The 19,608-nt window shown below is 37.1% G+C and overlaps 2 protein-coding genes across 3 annotated transcripts; one reads left to right on the top strand and one right to left on the bottom strand.

The window, feature by feature from the left end:
* The first annotated feature begins 102 nt into the window (after positions 1-102).
* On the top strand, positions 103-11,533 carry LOC121640351. The gene is made up of 6 exons (XM_041986064.1): positions 103-285; positions 372-848; positions 970-1,117; positions 1,830-2,034; positions 2,135-2,225; positions 11,428-11,533. Exons 2-6 carry the CDS (start codon positions 739-741, stop codon positions 11,531-11,533), a joined length of 660 nt encoding a protein of 219 aa, XP_041841998.1. The 5' UTR covers positions 103-285; positions 372-738.
* Positions 11,315-18,417, bottom strand: LOC121639794. 2 transcript variants are annotated; one of them, XM_041985300.1, is made up of 7 exons: positions 18,300-18,417; positions 17,327-17,421; positions 16,277-16,330; positions 15,066-15,410; positions 14,889-14,978; positions 14,520-14,645; positions 11,315-14,439 (listed from the first exon to the last, which is right to left on the bottom strand). In XM_041985300.1, exons 3-7 carry the CDS (start codon positions 16,317-16,319, stop codon positions 14,306-14,308), a joined length of 738 nt encoding a protein of 245 aa, XP_041841234.1. In that variant the 5' UTR covers positions 16,320-16,330; positions 17,327-17,421; positions 18,300-18,417; the 3' UTR covers positions 11,315-14,305. The 2 variants fall into 2 exon arrangements, with proteins under 2 accessions (XP_041841234.1, XP_041841235.1); XM_041985301.1 differs by having other exon boundaries at positions 17,327-17,417; positions 18,300-18,347.
* Positions 18,418-19,608: the final 1,191 nt, after the last annotated feature.

Genomic DNA, 19,608 nt, shown 5'->3' with positions numbered 1-19,608 from the left:
AGTTTAAAATTTAATTTGTCGGGTTTTTTGTGAACCGGAAATGGCTTTGCGCGCGGCAGTTTGGTTGGGTAACTACCATGGCGACACTGGAACAACATACTGCTTTGATCAAGGATTTGTTCAACCACGGCTTGACACACGCCGAAATTTCACGCACGTTGCAGCAGATGGGTATCCTGCAATGCTCGGAAATGAGCGTCAGAAGATTCTGTGCTCGGCATGATCTGAGAAGAAAAAGACATATGTCAGACGCAGAGCTGGAGAGCGCTTTAATCCAGTCATGAGGTGAGTTTTCATTCAGATTTACACACTGTATTGCAAATATATCATATATAGCAAACACTAACAGTAAATGTGTAATCTCGTGACAGACGGGACCATCATATGGCCGGAAGTTCATGACCGGCAACACTGGGGCTACACGCGGGAGAATGTCGGGTTGGAAGAACCCTAAGAGAGCTCCACCAGCCATACCATGAATTCCGGCGTCAGGTGATGCTTTTGCTTTAAAAAGTGCTAATTAAGCAGAAATATGATAACCCCGTGGATACCTCTCACGTATGGGACTAAATTAACAACTGACAAAACGGACCTACAACATTACTCCTGAAATTGTTATAGTGATTGTGTCAATTATTTCTTTTTTCCCCCCAGGGTGCTCGTAATTTAAATCCAACTCCCTACTATGCTGAATATGTGGGTCATAAACTTCACTTAGACCAAAGTGAAACGCTTAGAATGTTTGGTGTTACTCATGTTTTGGCTGTTGATGGCTACAGCAGCAAAATTGTAGGACATTCGACCATGCCAGTGAAAAACAACCTTGTGATTTATGAGGATGTATACAGGTGAATATTTTCACAACTACCATTATCATAGTTGTAACTTCTCTGCAGTATCCTTTAAATATTTACTCTCACTGAATTAGTTAAATTTCGGTGCAGTCATGTAAACATTATTTTATTCCAGATCTGCAGTCATGAACCATGGCATGTGGGACCAACTCCGGGTTGATCACGGCAAGGAGTTTTACCTGTGTCTTTACATGCAGGAGAGGCTGTCAAGATACAGACACAATGTCAGCAGGCCACCATACCTCCAAACCACATCAACAAGGGTGAGGGCTGTGTAAAAGATAATATGAATGATTGGGGCTTCATTTACTGATACCTTCAGTGTCTGGCCTGGGAAAAACATCTACAAAAACTCCTTCATCCTCTGTGCAATAACCAGCCTGAATAGTATAAAATGAACAATTACTGCTTTGAACAGAGACCCTGCTCCTCCTTTTTAGGATGGTTGTACCTAAATGTTGTTTTTAATGTTTGTTTTTAGTGTTTTTTATACAACCCTGTCAAAGATGAATTCCTTTCACTTGTGCCAGACAATAAAGTTTATCTTATCTTATACATCTTTCCCGCTTAATTGATGCAGATTTTAGACATGAACTGTATATACTGTACATCATCACCAGTGTACATCCATTCAGTATTTATTTACACTATTTGTTTAGATTACAACTTAGCAGCTGACTTCTACTTTTTACTTTTCATGTTTTTGTTTGGTGGTTTTGTGTTCATACTTATTTCTACATACTTTTTGTATAATCTCATCTATCTCTTGACTTGATTTGTTAGCCTTACTGTCCATGTTATTAGGTAGTTTTCCATCAAAAGTAATATAAAAATGGAGGCAAACTCCTTGTATGTGTTGCACATAATTAGAATATTAAGATGATTAAAATAAAAAAAGGCAATAATGTATTGTTACATTTTCTATTTTTAATTTCCCTTTCACCTAAAAACGTCTTTTGAACTTGTGATCAATAGAACCTTCGAGTGGAGAGGTTGTGGCCGGAGGTGAACAATCGTGTGAACTATCCACTAAAACGGGTGCTGGTGCAGCTGCTGGACCAAGAGTTTGTGAACATGGAAGGCAGCCTCACCAGATTCTGCATCTCAAATCTGACATGTCAAGTAAGTCAAATTGGACTTGGCAGAGTGGTGAGTTCGTGGAATGCACACAAGATCCCAGGTATGTTTAACTGATTATTAACACTTAAGAAATATTGATTTTTTTTCCCCCAATCCATCCAACCTAACCAGTACTGTATTGCTTTGGTTCCATGTCTTAGGTCGTGGAATACCTAATGAATTGGCAGCAGGTGGCTGCCCAGCTAAAGTCTCAGAGGAGCTGCTGCCATGTGCTTCTGTTGTGGCAAATTTGTATGAGCAAGACTTGGGATCCTCACTGACTTGGGAGTCTACTTTTGGAACTGATCCATTTTCGTCTGAAGAGGGGAGATGCCATGCAGAACAGAGCTTTGCAGAGAACTACCCTGACCTCTCTCTTCTCTTTAATCATGTAGTAAACAACGATACTCCTTTCCAAGATGCTTTAATCTGCCTAATGAATGTGACAGCAAGATATGTCTGAAAAAAACTGCTTACGTTGTAATTTCTCACAACTGTTGGTGTTCTTGAGTAACTGAATAAGCAGACCATGGTCTGTTTCTTACATATTGAAAAACCTGGATGTATTTATTAATATGTTACAAAGCTGCCATGGCCCTAAGTTGTCAGTTGAATAATTTGGCAAATAAAGTTGCATTTTTTTAACTGTTTTATTTAACCCTTCTTGGCTTACAAAGGCATAGAAAATATTACAAAAGCTTTATACGTTTTATGTTGACTTTAAATTAGTTTGAAGTTGAGCTTGACACTCAGCTGGAACACAAACCATAGCAACACAACTTACAGTATAAATTTCACCAATGTTTCTGGATAAACTAAGAAAATAAACAACGTATATATTAACAAATAGTGCAAATATGAGGAACTTTGGCTCTTGCAACACTGAAACATGAGTTTGCCAAAATAAAATATTATGAAGCTACACAAACATTTTTAAAACTGAACAATGAAGAACTGCATGAGCACAACTGCATACTGTACAGTTTTACCAGCAACAACACAGATCCTGAGAAGAAAATAGTTTATTTAGAAGTACATAAAGTATACAGTTTTTCAGAAAAAGTTGCAGTTTTGTTAAAACCAGAGGGTTATAAATATTCATAATTATTTATTAATTCACCTCTGGTTCCCTCTGTGTCCAAGACCTGAGGGGTATTGCACGAAACCAGAATAAAGAAATCCAGGATAATTAAGCAAGCCCAGCTTGACCTAGCTTGCGCGGCCTATCCTGGCTTAATTGGTTGCACGTTTGCTGAGCCAGGATGAGAAGGTGCGGCTAGGTTAAGCCAGGTGAAGATAGTTGGGATAAGTGCGTGTGCACGGCATACTGAAGCAGACCTCGCGATCGCTCACAGAATCACCGATGGGGAAATGGATAAAAGTCGCGCGTCCTACGTCACGGCCGCTGAACAACAGCTCCTGACGGTGTTCTCTGACGAAGTTAAGGATATTATAAGGAAAAAAGACAATACCAATGCCATAAGTAAAGAACGCGAGAAAGCCTGGCAGACAATAGCCGACCGGCTCAATGCGTAAGTGGTCAAAAACTGTACAATTATTAAACAGTGCTCCACTTTAACTGTCATAATTAGGCTACAATTACAGGAGTTACTTTTCAAATCCACTAACTGTTGTATACTTTAAGAGTGACAAGCAGGTGCATGTTACTCAGGAAATGTAGAGTATGATTAGGTGCAAACAATTATCCACAATGTGTCATTTAATCTATTTTCCTCATGTAACGTTTTTATCTATTTTATCTTTCTGTCCTTCATAAAGGACAAACCTGTCTGGCCATAAAAGGACCTGGCAGCAAGAAAAAATTAAATATAAGAATATTTTGCAGGCTGGTAAGTGACTCCAAAGTAGATAACCGTGAACAAATGAGGTGAATAGATGAGCTGACATGTTCAATGTCTGTATGATTGTAGCAGTTAAAAAAAGGCCTATAGAAGTGGCACAGGGGGCGGCCCACCAAGCCAGGATGTGACTCCAGCAGAGGAACTGGCACTCCATTTAAATAAAGGGAGGCCAGTGATGGAGGAGATCCAGGGAGGGACAATAACTGACTCTGTCCCAGCCACAGAAACTGTCCGCTTCATACAAGGTACATCACGTACTGCAATTCTACTGCACATGGAACACAATCAAATATAATATAGTGTCTGACTTTGGATAACCTTGCAGTGTCTGGGAACACAATTACACTTTTGGAGCCACCAGAAGATGATCCGGTTAGTACAGTGTCTCGAAATCACAGGCTTGGTATGTTCTGTGAAATCTTAATCCAAGTCCTCTCGCTGCATGTATACGGCAGGGGGAAGGCACATCTGCAGCTGCAGAATGCACGTCTGCAGATGAGGAGACTGTGTCAGTGGAGTCCAGAAGGCTTGAGGCATGTCAATTTTATGGGATTGGCCTGCTTATTTATTCCATGAAGGATATGAAGTCAGTGATGTGGTGCTAATAGAAAATGTGTAGCAGGACCCGGATGCTGCACAGTCTCCTAAGCAGCCTGGTAACATTGTGAGTATTGGCTAAAGTACATCTACGTTATGCACAAATCCTGCTGTGCTAATTGACATTTCTTTTACAGACTTCACAAACTGTCAGAACGCTTTATTCAGGGCACCTGGAGAGAGAGATAGAGCTGGCAGATGTTAAAAGCTGACTCAAAAAGAGCAAGCTCCAAGAAATGGAGCTGGATCTTGAGATTAAACGCCGGACACTCAGAAAACTGGACCTGGAAATCCAGTAACCGAAAATCTGTATCTCTCAATGACATAGTCATCTCCAAAGGCCAGGGGATGTGAGCTGTCCCTGAAGACTCGTTCACGTCTGAATGCTCTTCTGAGGATGCGGGCTTCCTCGTCCAGCACATCCTCCAAAAAAAGGCAAGCTATTATGAAGAGGGAACAGGTGAAGGGGAGTTGGACCTGAATATTCTACATTGCCCTCGTCACGGATTTCTTTGAATACATCTTTGTAACCTCATCCGCTGTGTTTTGTAATCTCAATTAATGCAATAAAACACATATTTATAAAACCTCTGACAGCAATTTGACGAGCAGTCTTCATTAGCATAGCAATATAACACTTGGCCTGATGAAATCATGCACTTATGACCAAGTTGATATTGTGTGATGAAATCGTGATCCTGTATTTAAATAAAATGACTAAAAAAAAAAAAATTATATGCACTGCACTAGTACTACATGACAGCACCTGGGTCCAACTGGACTCAAAAGCGGTCTGACTAACACTTAATTATGACGTCCCATCTTGTTTGAATTCATGCTTGTGTTGTTCTTACTCTCAAATGTAAGTCGCTTTGGATAAAAGCGTCTGCTAAATGACTGTAGAATAGAATAGAATAGAATAGAATAATAATACTACAACTCGAATCCATATAAAAAGGCTACTGCGATTACGAACAGATTTGGATTAAATGTACAGTGACTGTTTATGTAATATTTTAATACTGGATGATTAAAATGACGCGCCATACTTAGGAAGACCATGGACATGCTGTAAAACACATTAATTCCTCACAGAATTGACGTTGGACATGCAGGTGACTCGCTAGGATTAATCTTAGCCTGAGCAGTTAGCCTGGTCTGGAGCAGGCTAGCTGCAGCGGATAAATCACCACAGTAACTTGGCCGGGATTAGTTTGAGCTGCTTTCATGCAACCGACTTAGGGCTAAATTCAGCCAGGATAACCAACATATCCCGGCTTAATCCCTTATCTTGGTTTCGTGCAATACCCCTCAGGTGGGACCTCCTCAGCAAGCATAATCAGCTTCCTCTGGGGAATCTCCAGCTTTCCCAGTTCAGATGGGAAATATAATCCTCCTTTCAAGTACAGATTTAAGAATATGTACTTGAATGGAGCACCATGTTTGAACAATTTTAATGAGGTGTACTTCAATGCAACTAGGTGTTTGGTTTTCTGTCAATCATTCGTTTTTAAAAAACTCTACAAATTCACCACGAGTCCCTATAAATGGTGAAAGATTACTGTAACTTAAATAATTGTCTCATGAGTAAATGACAGTGTCTCACTAAAGGCTGAATTAGAACTATTTTTGTCAATATCTAACTTAACAACAGAAAAGACTGGACGACTTTTATATCCAGTAAAAAGTGATTTTGTCTCTTGAACTGATGAAATTCTCAAACATCCACAACTGAAAAATGACTCTTTCAAATAGTTTTTAAAGATGAGGAAGACGAGCAGAACTAATAACCTGCTGATTGTAAATTTTCTGCTGGAATTCTTGAACAAAAACATAAAAACTCTCATAAAGAATGACGTCTGATTTCTGAGCTGTTCTGGACTCTTCCAGAGAGATGTAGATGTAAAACTCCACAGCTTCGTTCAAAAAGGCCTCTTGTTATGTGTTTGGAAGTAGAAGAGATTAGTCCAACCTGACAGGCAGTTTTTCAGTAGTGAACAGAAACAGACTGAGTTTTCTTAGTCTGAGCTCATTGTGACAGACAGATAACACTACAGGTGTTCTCTGATTATTTCACACTGAGGATCTTCACCTGGTTTCTCACTGATGTCTCTGCTCTAAGTTGATCCAGTTCTTGTTTAAACAGCAGCAGATCATTTCAAAGCTCCTTCAACATCCATCTGGTGGATGTTTCTTCATGCAGTATTGTGGATCAGCAGCAGCTTTCTGTCCTGTTTGTGATGATGAAGCTCAGAATTCTGATGATGAAATCTGCTGATAGAAATTGTCATGTTTTTAAGTTGTTCTTCCTACAGCTGCATTATGGTCAGAATATCAATATTATAGCAGCCATCCATTGATCTAATTACTTCCTTCCTTGACAAAGCCCATGTTTCGTCACCTGCCTGGGATTGGTTCCTCTTTGAAACACCCTCTGCTCCTGCTACCTGATTGGTCTGTTTTCCTACCTGCAGACCAATCACTGCTGCCTCTGCTGTATCTTGGGGAAATTTCTGTAGATTCCACACATGTTCACTATGTCTTCTATTATGTTGATTTAAGATTTAGTCACAATCACAATTCAGAAACTCTAATAATTAAGTTTCTAAAATATTTTTAAACAAATCCATTTGTATCAAACAGTCTCAAAATAAGTGTTGCCATCATTTTAATTTCTGTTGTGTTAAAGTTATTTCAGTTTTATTTCAGTTTTAAGTTCTTTAGGCAGTTATTAGAGGATGTGTTGTTCTGTGTTGCATTCACGGACTGTTGTTTTTATGTATATTTCCATCTCATTTTGGTCATCATTGTCTTTTTCATTCTCCACATGTGCTTGATATAAAACATATATAAAATATATAAAAAAGATTATGATTCAATTTCTAATATCACCAGAAACTTCACACATGTAGTTATTTTTATCAGTTTGTTTAATGCTGTAACAACTCAGATGCTCATAATCATTTAGTTTAATCTTCTGCTGTTAAAACCAACAGGTGAGGCTGTAATCTGATGCTGAATAATTTGCTGGGAGGAGCAAAGTCAGAATATGTAAAATTCTGCTTTCATATTTTCACGTAGGGGATTTTTTAAACTCCTCAACTGTCTTTAAAGAAATATTCAAAACATGCCAGTGTTAAAACAAAAACAAAACACACCTTTTAAGGGCGTATCTGCATTGATAGTATCAGTTTCATCTTGTCATTATTATTCAAGGAGATTTAAATTTTACATATACACACAAATTAAATTTAATAGACCTTTAAAGGCAGATTGTCATATTGTTATACTTTGTATAGTATAGTATTTAGTAATTTATTGAAAACCAGATCCTGTGGTGAAAGTCTCTTATTTAAATGCACACTTTTAGAAACACACCATTAAGAATCAGTAAATATTTGAGCTGTGATGCAGTCCATCAAAAGATGATTTCTCTTCAGGCAGTGAAGTAATTCAAAGCATTAAACCTTCAGTTGGAAATTTCCACTCCACATGCTGCATGCTTCAGAGTAGAAAAACATCTCTACTCTAAAACCTACATCTTTTTAATACAGTTTTATGTGTCAGGACATAATAAAACATGACGACTTGTAACATATCTCACTATATTGTTAATTATTTAACAAAAATAAAGCAGAAATGCAGAAGCAGTGCGAGGAAAATCTACATAAAACCTATAATTCAGTAGCTTCTAGAACCATCTTTTGGAATAACTAAAGGTTTTCTGTATTATTCTCACATATTTCTGGAGAAATTCAAACAATTTCTTTTACTGAAGTGCTTTTAGATTCAAAATCATAATGAGACTTAAGTAGGTTTTGCACAGTACGTTTGATCCAGTCCCACTCCTCATACCCCTCCCCTCCCTGCTCTACATTTACATCCACACACTTAGGGCTTTGGGGATCGTGCACGTTGCACAAGGTGTGATGGGGCTCAATGACTGCTGCACCCTGAGATGGCTTGCTCCTTAGTTTTAATCACACTTAGTCATCTTTACATAAACCAGTGACACTACAAAAAAAACACACAAGGCTTTGGGAGGTAAGCTGTGGCGTACATAAAAATTTATACAAAAATATTTTTGTAGAAAGAAATACAAAAAGTCATAGTATACATCTTCTGAATGAGCTATAACAAACTGAAGAAAATGAAACAAGGAATTAAATTTTTTTTTTCCAACCCTGCATCACACTTATTAAGCAGGTCAGTAATGATGAATGCCATCATGTGAGAGCTGCTGGGTAGCTTGATGAGACATGGAGGCTGAAGTTCTGTCAGCTGGATGAACCTATGTGAGGAAATTCCTTTGTGATGTTAATATTTAACAGGAGTTGATGGAGGTGCTTTTATTCTTAAACTGATCTGTAGAGTTAATACAAAATAAATGTTATTTTAACTAGTTAAAACAGCTCCATTAGAACAATAAATTAAGCAAATGTTTACTATTTTTTTTTGTGAAAAACTGTTACTGCCTGATGTCCAACGCTGCTGCAGCCATTCCACATTTTACAGCTGCTATTGTTCTTTCTAACAGTTTATTTTCTATCTGCAAGAAGACATAAAATTTGTTTTTCTGCAGCATCTGTGTCAGGTGCATCAGGTCAGGGCAGCACACCAAACCTGCTTCATGCTGTAAATACACTGAAGTATCATATTTACTTTAAATGATATTTAGAGATCTGAGCAGTGATGAACCATCTTGAAATCATCCTTGTATCAGATTGATAACATAGGAAAATTCACCCACCTTCAGTAGTTTCCAGCTCAGATTTTGGTGTGTTGGGAGACATGCAAATCTCTTCATGAGATTTTCTGTAGAAGAAAATCAGCAGGACACACATTGCTGCTGCTTTGAATCAACAAGATGAAGCTCTCCTCAGACCTGCTGACACACCTGACGTTTCGAGCTCCCATCTTGTCAAGATCTCGTCATAATTACCATCCAGCTCACACCAGTAACTTCCAGAGTCTTCAGCTGTGAGTCTTGATGGATGAAGTTTGACTCGTCTTTTTCTGAGAACGTCTTTGTTGCACAGAACTCTTCCTACAAACTGCTGATCCCGAAAATTTGGAAACTCAACACCATTGATCATTTCATACAAAACCTTTGGAGAGTTTGAAAGTAAAAGATAAACCATGTTGGTGAGAGACATGTCGGTCTGGACCTGAATGTCCCACCTGAAGCTCCTCTTTGGCTTGATAGACAATGATAGTGGCCATCAAGGTTAAGATCTCTGCAGAGGATACAGACGTGACGGAGTTACAGCTTTCAACAGCTGTAGCTCTGATCTTTACGGTTTCTAAACAGCAGGTGTATAAAGATCCAGATCATCTTCTCTCTCTGAACAAACTTCAGCTTTATACAGAGAAACTTTGAGGGACACAGAGGAACCTCCTGGTGTTTCATCAATCTGATGGAGAAGCAACAAATAGTTCACAATTCACCAAAAAGAAGCTTATAATGATGCATTTAGACAAAAAAAAAGTTTCAAGTTTATTCAAATCAAAATCCACTTTGATAAAGCATTCAGGGAATAAATTGTACTTTTTAAATTAATATCGATAAATTATTTCAATGTGTAAAAGTGTAAAAGTGTAAATTCAACTATATAGATGTTTTATTCCATTTCTATCATTTAAGATGAGCTACATAAAAAAACAAGTTTGAAGAAAATCATATTAAATGGATGTAAAGACTATTTCAGTTATCATGTTTCTACACGCTGCTTGCATCAGTGTGTTGCCATTTCATTTGAGAACAACAATCTGTTTTGGGGATTTACAACAACATTCTCAAACATGTTTTCATTTCTTCATTTGTCTGTGTGTGTGTGTGTGTGTGTGTGTGTGTGTGTGTGTGTGTGTGTGTGTGTGTGTGTGTGTGTGTGTGTGTGTGTGTGTGTTTTCTGTTTCCAGAAAACATCAGTTCATTTGTCAGTGACTTAAAGTGAACAAACTGGTTGAGCTGGAGTTTTTAGTTTACTGTAGTCACATATGATGTGTGGTTTAAATAATGTACTGAGTCACAAAGTTGTGTTTTTAAACACAGTCTAAAAAGCATTTATTATGGAGAAGAATAGAATTTACTTTATTGTAATTACAAAATTATGTGCAATGAAATAAAGGAGCTCAGCCAGAATAGAGACAAGAATAAATAGACATAATAAAAACAATACAAAAGACATTTACTGTAAAATGAGTTGAGGTGTTTTTTTAGTACTGGTGTCATTGTTATTGTCAGTGTTTGTTAGTAGATCTTATGGCCCAGAGAAAAAAGCTGTTTGTAAATCTGGTGGTGCATGTCTTGACTGGTCTGTAACGTCTCCCTGATGGCAGCAGATTGCATAGATTGATTCTTTTAAAACTAATGATCAAGATCTGAGTTTGTGGTACAAGTATTGGACTTGAAGAAAGTCCTCACAGAACATGAACTCACTTTAACAAAAACATAACGTGGTAAAAATTACTCACAGATTTATTTCTACATATTTTTAATAGAGATTATAGTCTCTAACAAAATAGCTTTTGATATAAATAACACACACACACAAAATAAAAACAATGCTGACAATAGCTACCAGAAAAAAATCTGAGCAGAACTCTGAGTTCTGCATCTGTGTTGAGTTTGAAGTGATAAAATCACAAAGATCAGCTGTTGGACTTTATTCTGCTACATGTAATATGATCATATGAAAGTTTTCTACATGGTGAAAGTAAAAAGCATGGTTCAACAAGAAGAAGACATCTGTAACACATCTGTAAAACACAATCCCCAACGCCTCTGCAGTCATTTACAAAACCTGTATAATATTCTACTTAGTACGTATTTTGAGCTTGAAAAAAATGGTACATTTTATCAAGAAATTTAAAAAGTTCTTAACAACGTTCAGAATAAAAGTGCTTCATTGAGATATTAAATACAAACTCCTGTGGTTTCAGTTCCTTCTCGTGTCTCAGTGTTTTTAAAGCTCCTCTCTGCTGTTTCCTCTCAGCTACAACCTGATCCACAGTGTGGATTTCCTGGACCAGAGTCTTCTCATGTCTGGTCCTGATGCTTCACTTGTGTTGTTGTGGAGTCAGAAAGCAGGATCAGTCTGACCTTTGACCTACATGATGACACAGCTGTGAAGCTGGAGCACATGATGAGAGCTGATGTTCACTGTGATGAACACAAACTGAGTTATGGACTCAGTATTTTACAGAAATTTCATGACATAAAAATATTCTTCAAAGGGTTGGTATTGAACATTCTGGTTTTGTTAGAATTAGAGAAATAAAAGTGGTGAGACTGAGCTGTACATTTCAGACTATAATGTTATTACAACTCTTGATCATGATCACAAGTAATATTAAGACACGTTACTCTGATGGATTACGTAGCGGATTCCAGCATCTTCAAAACAAAGATTGAAACTCTTTTTAATCTTGACTAAATAAAACATTTGAGGGATTTTTCTCCTTATAGACAAACAGTCCCTCTCACTCCAAAAGTGGGGTTCTGACTGGTAAAAACCCCAATGACATGGTTTCCAGTTCCAAAGGTCAACTCTCTAACCTGGACTGTGGGAGTACTTCTCAAGTTATATGAAAGATCTGGGAAGTTTCTAAAATGTAATCTTCTGTAGCCACAAATCTGCCAAGATTTGTCTCACAAAGAACTAAATGTTTTATGGATTTCAGATGTAACTCTTTAACTAATAAACCCCTTCCTACAGGTTTCAACTCCTAAAGAAAACCAGGACATTTAGACACACCAGAAATGTTATCTTTGACATTTCAGGAGGTAATTAAACATGTAAGGTTTTCTCTGGGTTCCACCACGGAGAGGACAAAGACTTTAAAGAGGAGAGAAAAAAATTCTGTTCTTATTATTTCAAATTTTTCATTTAAATATATATATGTGTGTGTTTTATTTTGATAGTACACACCATGCATATAATCATTATAATTTTGTACAAGGTTTAATCAACAAGCTTGATTAATTTGATCTGAAACTTTATTAATATGTTTTTTTCTTTTCAATGTATTGCCTTTTTACTGTTTTTATTGTGTCGCTTCAATGCTTCATTTATGATTTTAATAATGTTTCATTTAAGGCTTTAATAATTTGGACATACAGATATATTCACAAAATGTTTAATTTGATACTTTTTATAAAATGATCAGAGTTTATACCAGCCCACGTGTGCTTATTGGTAAAAAAAATGGCCCCACATTCTTCCGTGGGGGCGTTCCCACATCAACTTTCCTGAAACTTAGAACAAAGAAATTATTGTTAGACTTCCGGTTTTCTGAGGACAACAAGATCTTCTGACTTGCTCCCTGCACGTCCTGTTTTTGGTACAGACCCGGAATGGACTTATAGTGACCACAGAACTGCTACTAAAGTCTCTCCAAAGAGAGAGATGGAGAATTAAGTTGCCGTGATATGAAGAACATCACTACAGATACTAAAGTTTGTGCCTGCATTCAAGATGCATGATTGAGTTTTGTTCTTTTTGGACTGACTGACTCCGTTTTGTTCATTCCTTTTCCAGCTGATACTTTTTTTTAGTTTTTATCTTTTGGATATTTAATATTGATGCTAAATTTTGATCTTTAATTTGGATAACTGGTTAACACAGCTGACAACACTTCAGAACCAGCTTTACAGAGTTTTCCTTTCGGACTGATCCAAAGCTGGACTCTTAATCTTGTGCCATACCACCGCAAGCCAGATCACTTTCCACCACCTGCAACACCACCAATACAGCAGCGAAACAAGACCTACCCAGCAGACAGAGCCTTTAGACCCAAGCCTACGAGCCATCACATGGGACAAACCACCTTCTTCCCTGGAAGCTGAGTGTCAGAGCTACCACCTACTCAGGCCTCCTTTGGAGCTGAGAGTTACCACAAACGTCGCCTCTGGTCCAAACAGAACCGGACTGTTCCGGTCCTCCTCTGTTTGTCTGCCAAGGAATGGTTGGTCGTCTGACAGTGATCTTAGTAGTTTTAAATCTTAAATTTCCAGCTTAAACAGATAAGATTATTTTTTCTTTTCTTTTTAGGGTTCAGAGATACTTTTAGAGTTTTCTTAAACATTAGTTGAATTAATACCACAGGTTAATTGACTTTTGTTTCACTTCTTGCACACACATCTTACTCCTTTTGACACATTACATTGACCTTGAAATAAGCATCTGGTTTGAACACCATATTCTGCATTTTACAATGTTTGATTCATTTTCCCATTCGAAGTCCTCTGTAAATATTTCCTTTTTCATTTATGCATGACTAGACTAGTAATTTTTATATTTATCCTAAACTGGTCTGGTTATTGTAAATTCCTCCTTTGAGTCATGTTATGAATCCGTTCGAAGTAAGACTTCACGTTATTAGCATCCTAAGACTGATTGATTGATGGCTGATTGAGTTGACTAGCTTGAATTAATTCAGTTAATTAATTTAGTCCTCTAATGGTGTCCACACTGCCATTAGATTAGTATTAGAGCTCTCTAGTGTGGTGGTGCCTGAGGTATAATCAATATTTTGACAAAAAATTCCTAATTTTATGTAATTATTAGAATTAAGAATTTTTATTAAACATTGGTAATGTTTAATGATGCTGAATCACTACAACTACATAGTTTCACTCCTACTGAATTACAGGTTTACATAAAGTACAGGAGAGTTTGTCTCATCAACACCCACTTAATGAAAGAAAGCTGTTTCTGTCGGGATGAAGCCAGAAAACCTGATCAGAGAAGAAAAAAACTCACCATCCGACAGCTGGAAGTCTGTCTTTATATAGTTAAGCGTTACAGACAGAATTTTAATTATCAGGAGAGAATTTTAACATCTGTCAGTGTTTAATGTTGAAATTTATTCTCAAACATCTGAAACAGCTGTGTTTTCATCCGGGTCCGAGTCATGTGAATGCCGTACATTGGCTACTTGCATCTCAATAAGCGTTGACTCTCTCTCTCTGTCTCTCTCTCTCGCTCGCGCTCTCTCACGGATATCTGTAGGATTCACACGACAGAAGAGTCAACACAAGCAATAAAACATACTTGAAATATTTAAAACAGCTTATGAAGCCTACCTTTCTTTTTTCTGCCAACGTAAACTATTTCTTTTATGCCTACAATAACTCCACAAACAAATGCAACCACTGCCAATACATGCAATGTCACCCCAATTATTTGTCCACCCATGTGGCGTGTTTCACCTGAATAAAAACAAAAACCAGTCAGTTGCATCATGTTTTTACAGCAACATTTACACTTATTTAGAAGTTGTCTGAAATTAAAATAACTAAAAGCTTTAAACTTCATTTGGTAAATTCATCTTCATCTCTTGAAGTCTGTTTACATTTTGCAAATAAATGTGTTTAATGTTTGAAAATCAGCTTTGTGTTGTCCAGGTAACAGTCAAACCAACATCTGTAGTTACCATGGTAACAGCTACCAACCTTGAATATTTACCAATCCAGGCTTTGTTGTAATGGTAGACATGAAACTTTCCTCATGAGAAGCTGGAGTCACATTCAGAACAAAATTAACTGTGAAATAAAATCTGGATCAGTGTGACGACACAACAGGAACACACACCTCTGCTGGTTTAAATTGATAAAAACCAGTTAACTTACACTCAGCCTGAAGCTCCCATCGCATTAAGTTCTTTTTATAATTAACTATTTCACATCTGTAGTTTCCAGAGTCTTCAGCTGTGACTCTGGACAGATGAAGTGTGACTCGTCCTTCTCTGAGAGCGTCTCTGTCACACTGAACTCGTCCTGAAAACTGCTGATGCTGAGACTCTGGAAGCTCAACACCATCAATCAGTTCATAGAAAACTATTAAATGTTTTGAGAGAAAAGAACAGATGATGTTGGTGAGACACATGTCTGTTTGGTTCTGGCTGTCCCATCTGATGGTGATGTTGTCGTCCCCCTCTGCTTGATAGAAAGCTGTTTTCTCATTTAACTTTCCTGCTGTGGACAGATAGAGGTCACCTATTAACTCACACTCAGAAACAACTGGATTACAGTCTGTGTTATAGCTCAGATTTTTGTTTGGTTGCTATAGCAGCAAAAAGATTGAAGAGTAACTTCAATGTTAATCCATTCAGATTAGATTTACAATTTCTTTGTTTATTATGATTTTTTCTTTTGTAATCTTTCGCTCCTAATAGGACTTTTATAACCCTTAAAGGCAGTGTCAGTTATTTACAAGCCATTTTTTAACTTCTCACATGGTTTTAATTGTTCTTCAGAGGTTGAGAAGTAAAGCAGACAGGTCAAGGTTTTATTGAGGTGTTCAGATAAAAATCTGGTTTAAGAAGTTTTTTTGATAAGAATAAGAATCCTACCTAATTTATTGATCCCAGAAGAAACTAGAAACTACAGTGTTACAGCAGCATTATAGAATAAAAGAGACTTGAGATTATGTAACAATACCATATGCAAAATACTGAACTAGGTAAAAAGATCACAAAAAGGAAAATACTATTTACATTATACAAATAAATATAAGGTATTATACTGAAAAAAGAAGATATGGAAAATATGGGATTTGAGATGTGAAAATAAGGTGCAGTGGTACATAAGAAAAGGAGTGGGGTTAACATGTCCAGAGTTTCTGACTGACAGAATTATTGTCTGTGGCAGGAAAGATCTTAGGTTTTTTAGCTCTTAAAAAATGAAATAGATCTGAACTGATCTCAGCAGCAGATGATTGACTTGTAAGGTTCTGGTTTCTGTTTAACTCCACTGGTTCAGAGCAAGTGGTCCTAAGAGAGATAATATAATAATATAACTCTACAGCCTGCACTACACCACATGTTAAGACTATAACTCACCACAGACAGAGGTCAGGTAGAGAAGCAGGAAGATGAAGACCATTTATTTTCTCACTGTGAGGAAAAACACAACATTAGAAATGCTTTTAGAGGATGCAGAGAAACATTTTAAGTGTTTTACAGACAAACTTTTTAATACACGAGTGAGAGAAGTGAATAATTACTAGGACAATAGAATTGAATGAGGAAAGACTTATTCAAATTAAATAACATCATAAAACATGTTAATTTTTTTTTGTTTTATTTGCAGTTCTTCAAAAAAGGTATTGTGGCTTTATTTATCTGTTTTTGTCTTAGTTTTCCATCATTTCTGGTATGGAATGTAGACTCCATACCATAATTAACTGTATCATGCAGAGCAGTCATGTTTTATAACAACATGCAAGACATCAGACACATAACAAAACTGTGTTTCAGTAACTCAGAGAAAATCAACAAAACAAAACAAAGTTAAGAAAAAAATGTAAGTAAACGTATAGAGTGTACCAAATAATAAAAACGACAACAATAAAACAATAATAATAATTTCATACATTAGGTATGATGCCTTATAATAACAAGTATGTATATAATAATGATAGTGATGCACCTTATGTCAAGGAATCAAATAGAAACAACCTTTAAATTACAAGTGGTAACAAGTGTATAATAATTCTGTATTTGAGAGAATTATTGGTTTGAGAGAACCGTAATTTCTATTCTGTTTGTTCTGTATGCTGCAAAATTGACAATAAAGCTGACTTTGACTTTGACTAATGCCATGACCTGGAGACTGAGAATCTACACCAGGTGTACACTTGAGTAAAATCAAACCGCTTCTTTTCAACTTCTTCACAATAACCCATTAATTTCAGTCAGGTGTGTTAGATCAGGGAAACAATAAAAACCTGCAGGATACTGGCCCTCGAGGACCAGAGTTTGACACCCCTGATCCAAAAGTTGCACAATCTTAAGGACTGGACTTGGGCACCCCTGATCTACAACAATCAAGAAGGAAAAAGCTGTCCAACTTTTGCTCCTACAGTTTTATCATGGAGTGAATTATCAAACCTGTTCCAGCTTGTTTCATCCGTTTCCAAGCACCACGGTCACAAAGATGGATAAACTGATTGAGGTTTTCTTCTGATGCATCACAATCAGACTATCTGAAAATATTGTTTACATGTTAGCATTACACCTTACACAGTGATCATTATTATCATTCATTTTAACCATCACAGTCATCAACTTTGTTTTTAAAGAAGCTTCAATTAGCAGAAAACACATCAGGCTGACAGAGATATTAACAACCTGTAGAAATAACATGTGGGCACAGATTTGTTCACACAGGTAAAGAACTGGAAATGAAATGGGAAATGTTTGTATGGATAAAAAAGAAAACACAAATTAAAACAGTGACATCATTTCAACATCTGCACCTAAATACCAGAACAGGTTCAGTGTGAGATACACACCAACAATAAAACAGAAAAAAAAATTCTATTCAACCAAAATCTGCAGCTAAAATAATGAAGATGTTTCAGTTACTGACGGACTGAAAGGAAAACGAAGTTAAATATGTAAACAAGTATGTTCCTGGATGACTGCCAGGTGCAGCCAGCAAACGAAACTAATCTGCTTTTTAGTTGTGCAGTTAAACTTTGTTTTGAGTACAAGATTTTCTGTTCACAATTCTCTCTCTCACACACACACACACACACACACACACATACACATTTATATAATCCAACGAAATAAATACTGAAATCTTGATTTTATTTGTTACATTTTTCAAATTCCTAAAAAAAACTAAAACCAAAACTAAAGGAATTTTTTTAGTTTAGTTACCTGTAAATACAGTGAGGATATAAACATAAACTTATTAATAGTAACTGACCAGATAAAAAGTAAAGACTTGCCTTTATTATTTTAAACAAGGTTTAATCTTCCTGCTTGTCTTTAAACATTAACAGCTGATAATGACATCACACTAATAAAAACAAGAAGACATAAAAGCTGCAGCAGCTTTGTTTTAGATACTCACCTGTTTGGGGGCAGCAGCCACTAATCCCACTTTGTTATTTTAATAGTTGGATTATCAGTTAGAAGACGATCAGTCTGACTGAATATTTACCTGAATGTCTGAGATGAGGAAGTATAGTTAGTAGTTATTCACTTGTCTGACCAGTTAAACATGACATGTGACATCCAGCAACAGGGGGGAGGGACCTGAGCAATAAAAATATAAACAACTGTTTTATTATTAGGCGCATTCCGACAGAGAAGTTCTAAGAACGCAGTTCTAATAACTGTCCTAGTTCTAAGAACTACCTTCTCCAGGGGAACTGTTTCATGTTGCATTCGCACATGAGTTGGGGGCGGTAGCGGGACCGATGACGCATACGTCTGCGACAGTGATGCGTGACTTTAGCGCCACATAACAACAAAACAAAACCCGCTAAAAACAAAACAACAAGGCAAGCTAATATGGAGAAGGAAGAGATGGTAGTGTTCATGCTCTGCTTGATGGAGATGTTACTGATGGACTATAAAATCAGGCATCTCACGTCTTGGCTGGAAGGCTCCTAAAAGTCAGAAGATGAAGAATCCAGCGGCAGGAGATACGCCGCAGACAAAGGAGACTACGTGTAAGTTTAACTTATTAAACATGCGCCGATTGTATACGTGTCTTATGAGTAAATATTTCAGACGGCGGGTTTATTGTAACTCGTGTTCTGCGTTTCAGACGTTGCTGCAGCTCATTGAACTCCTCACCGTCCGCCCTTGGAGCCACATTACACACTGCCTACATGGAGAGAAACCTCTTTAGGTTTGGTTTAGCACCAAAACTTCTTTAGCAACAACAAATTTGTTGTAGAAAAATTACCAAGAGTCTGGAATGAGTAAAAATATATAAGGTTTATTTACAGGAGAAGTATTGAAAAAAGAATTACTTGCAAGTGAGAGAGTGATCGTCCCGACACATTACAGTTTCAAAAGATAAGAATGCATAAAACTTGAATTCTGACCTTAATATTATATTATTAAAGTGTGGGCTGCTTCCACTGTGTTACCTGGAGCATCTGACTCTTTCCCAGTCCAGGATCTCCCACGATCAGGATGTGTGGGTCTCCTCTTACTGGGACACTGTTCTTGCCTGTGTGTTTCTGCCGACCTCCAAGTCCAAAGTCCTGTTGAGAGTGCTGAACTCACCAGATGGCCGTAGATAGCAGGACACAAAGAGCTGAAAGAGGCCAACAGTGAGTAATAAGAAGCAACTTATCAGCTTCATTAGTCATCAGAAAGTACAACGTCTGGATGGATGAAACAAATCTAAATATTTTCTGCTGTTT

Source organism: Melanotaenia boesemani, chromosome 5 (assembly GCF_017639745.1).
Source record: "Melanotaenia boesemani isolate fMelBoe1 chromosome 5, fMelBoe1.pri, whole genome shotgun sequence".
Taxonomy (NCBI): domain Eukaryota; kingdom Metazoa; phylum Chordata; class Actinopteri; order Atheriniformes; family Melanotaeniidae; genus Melanotaenia; species Melanotaenia boesemani.
Note: the sequence above shows the minus strand (reverse complement) of the source record. Positions and strands in the feature narration are given on the sequence as shown.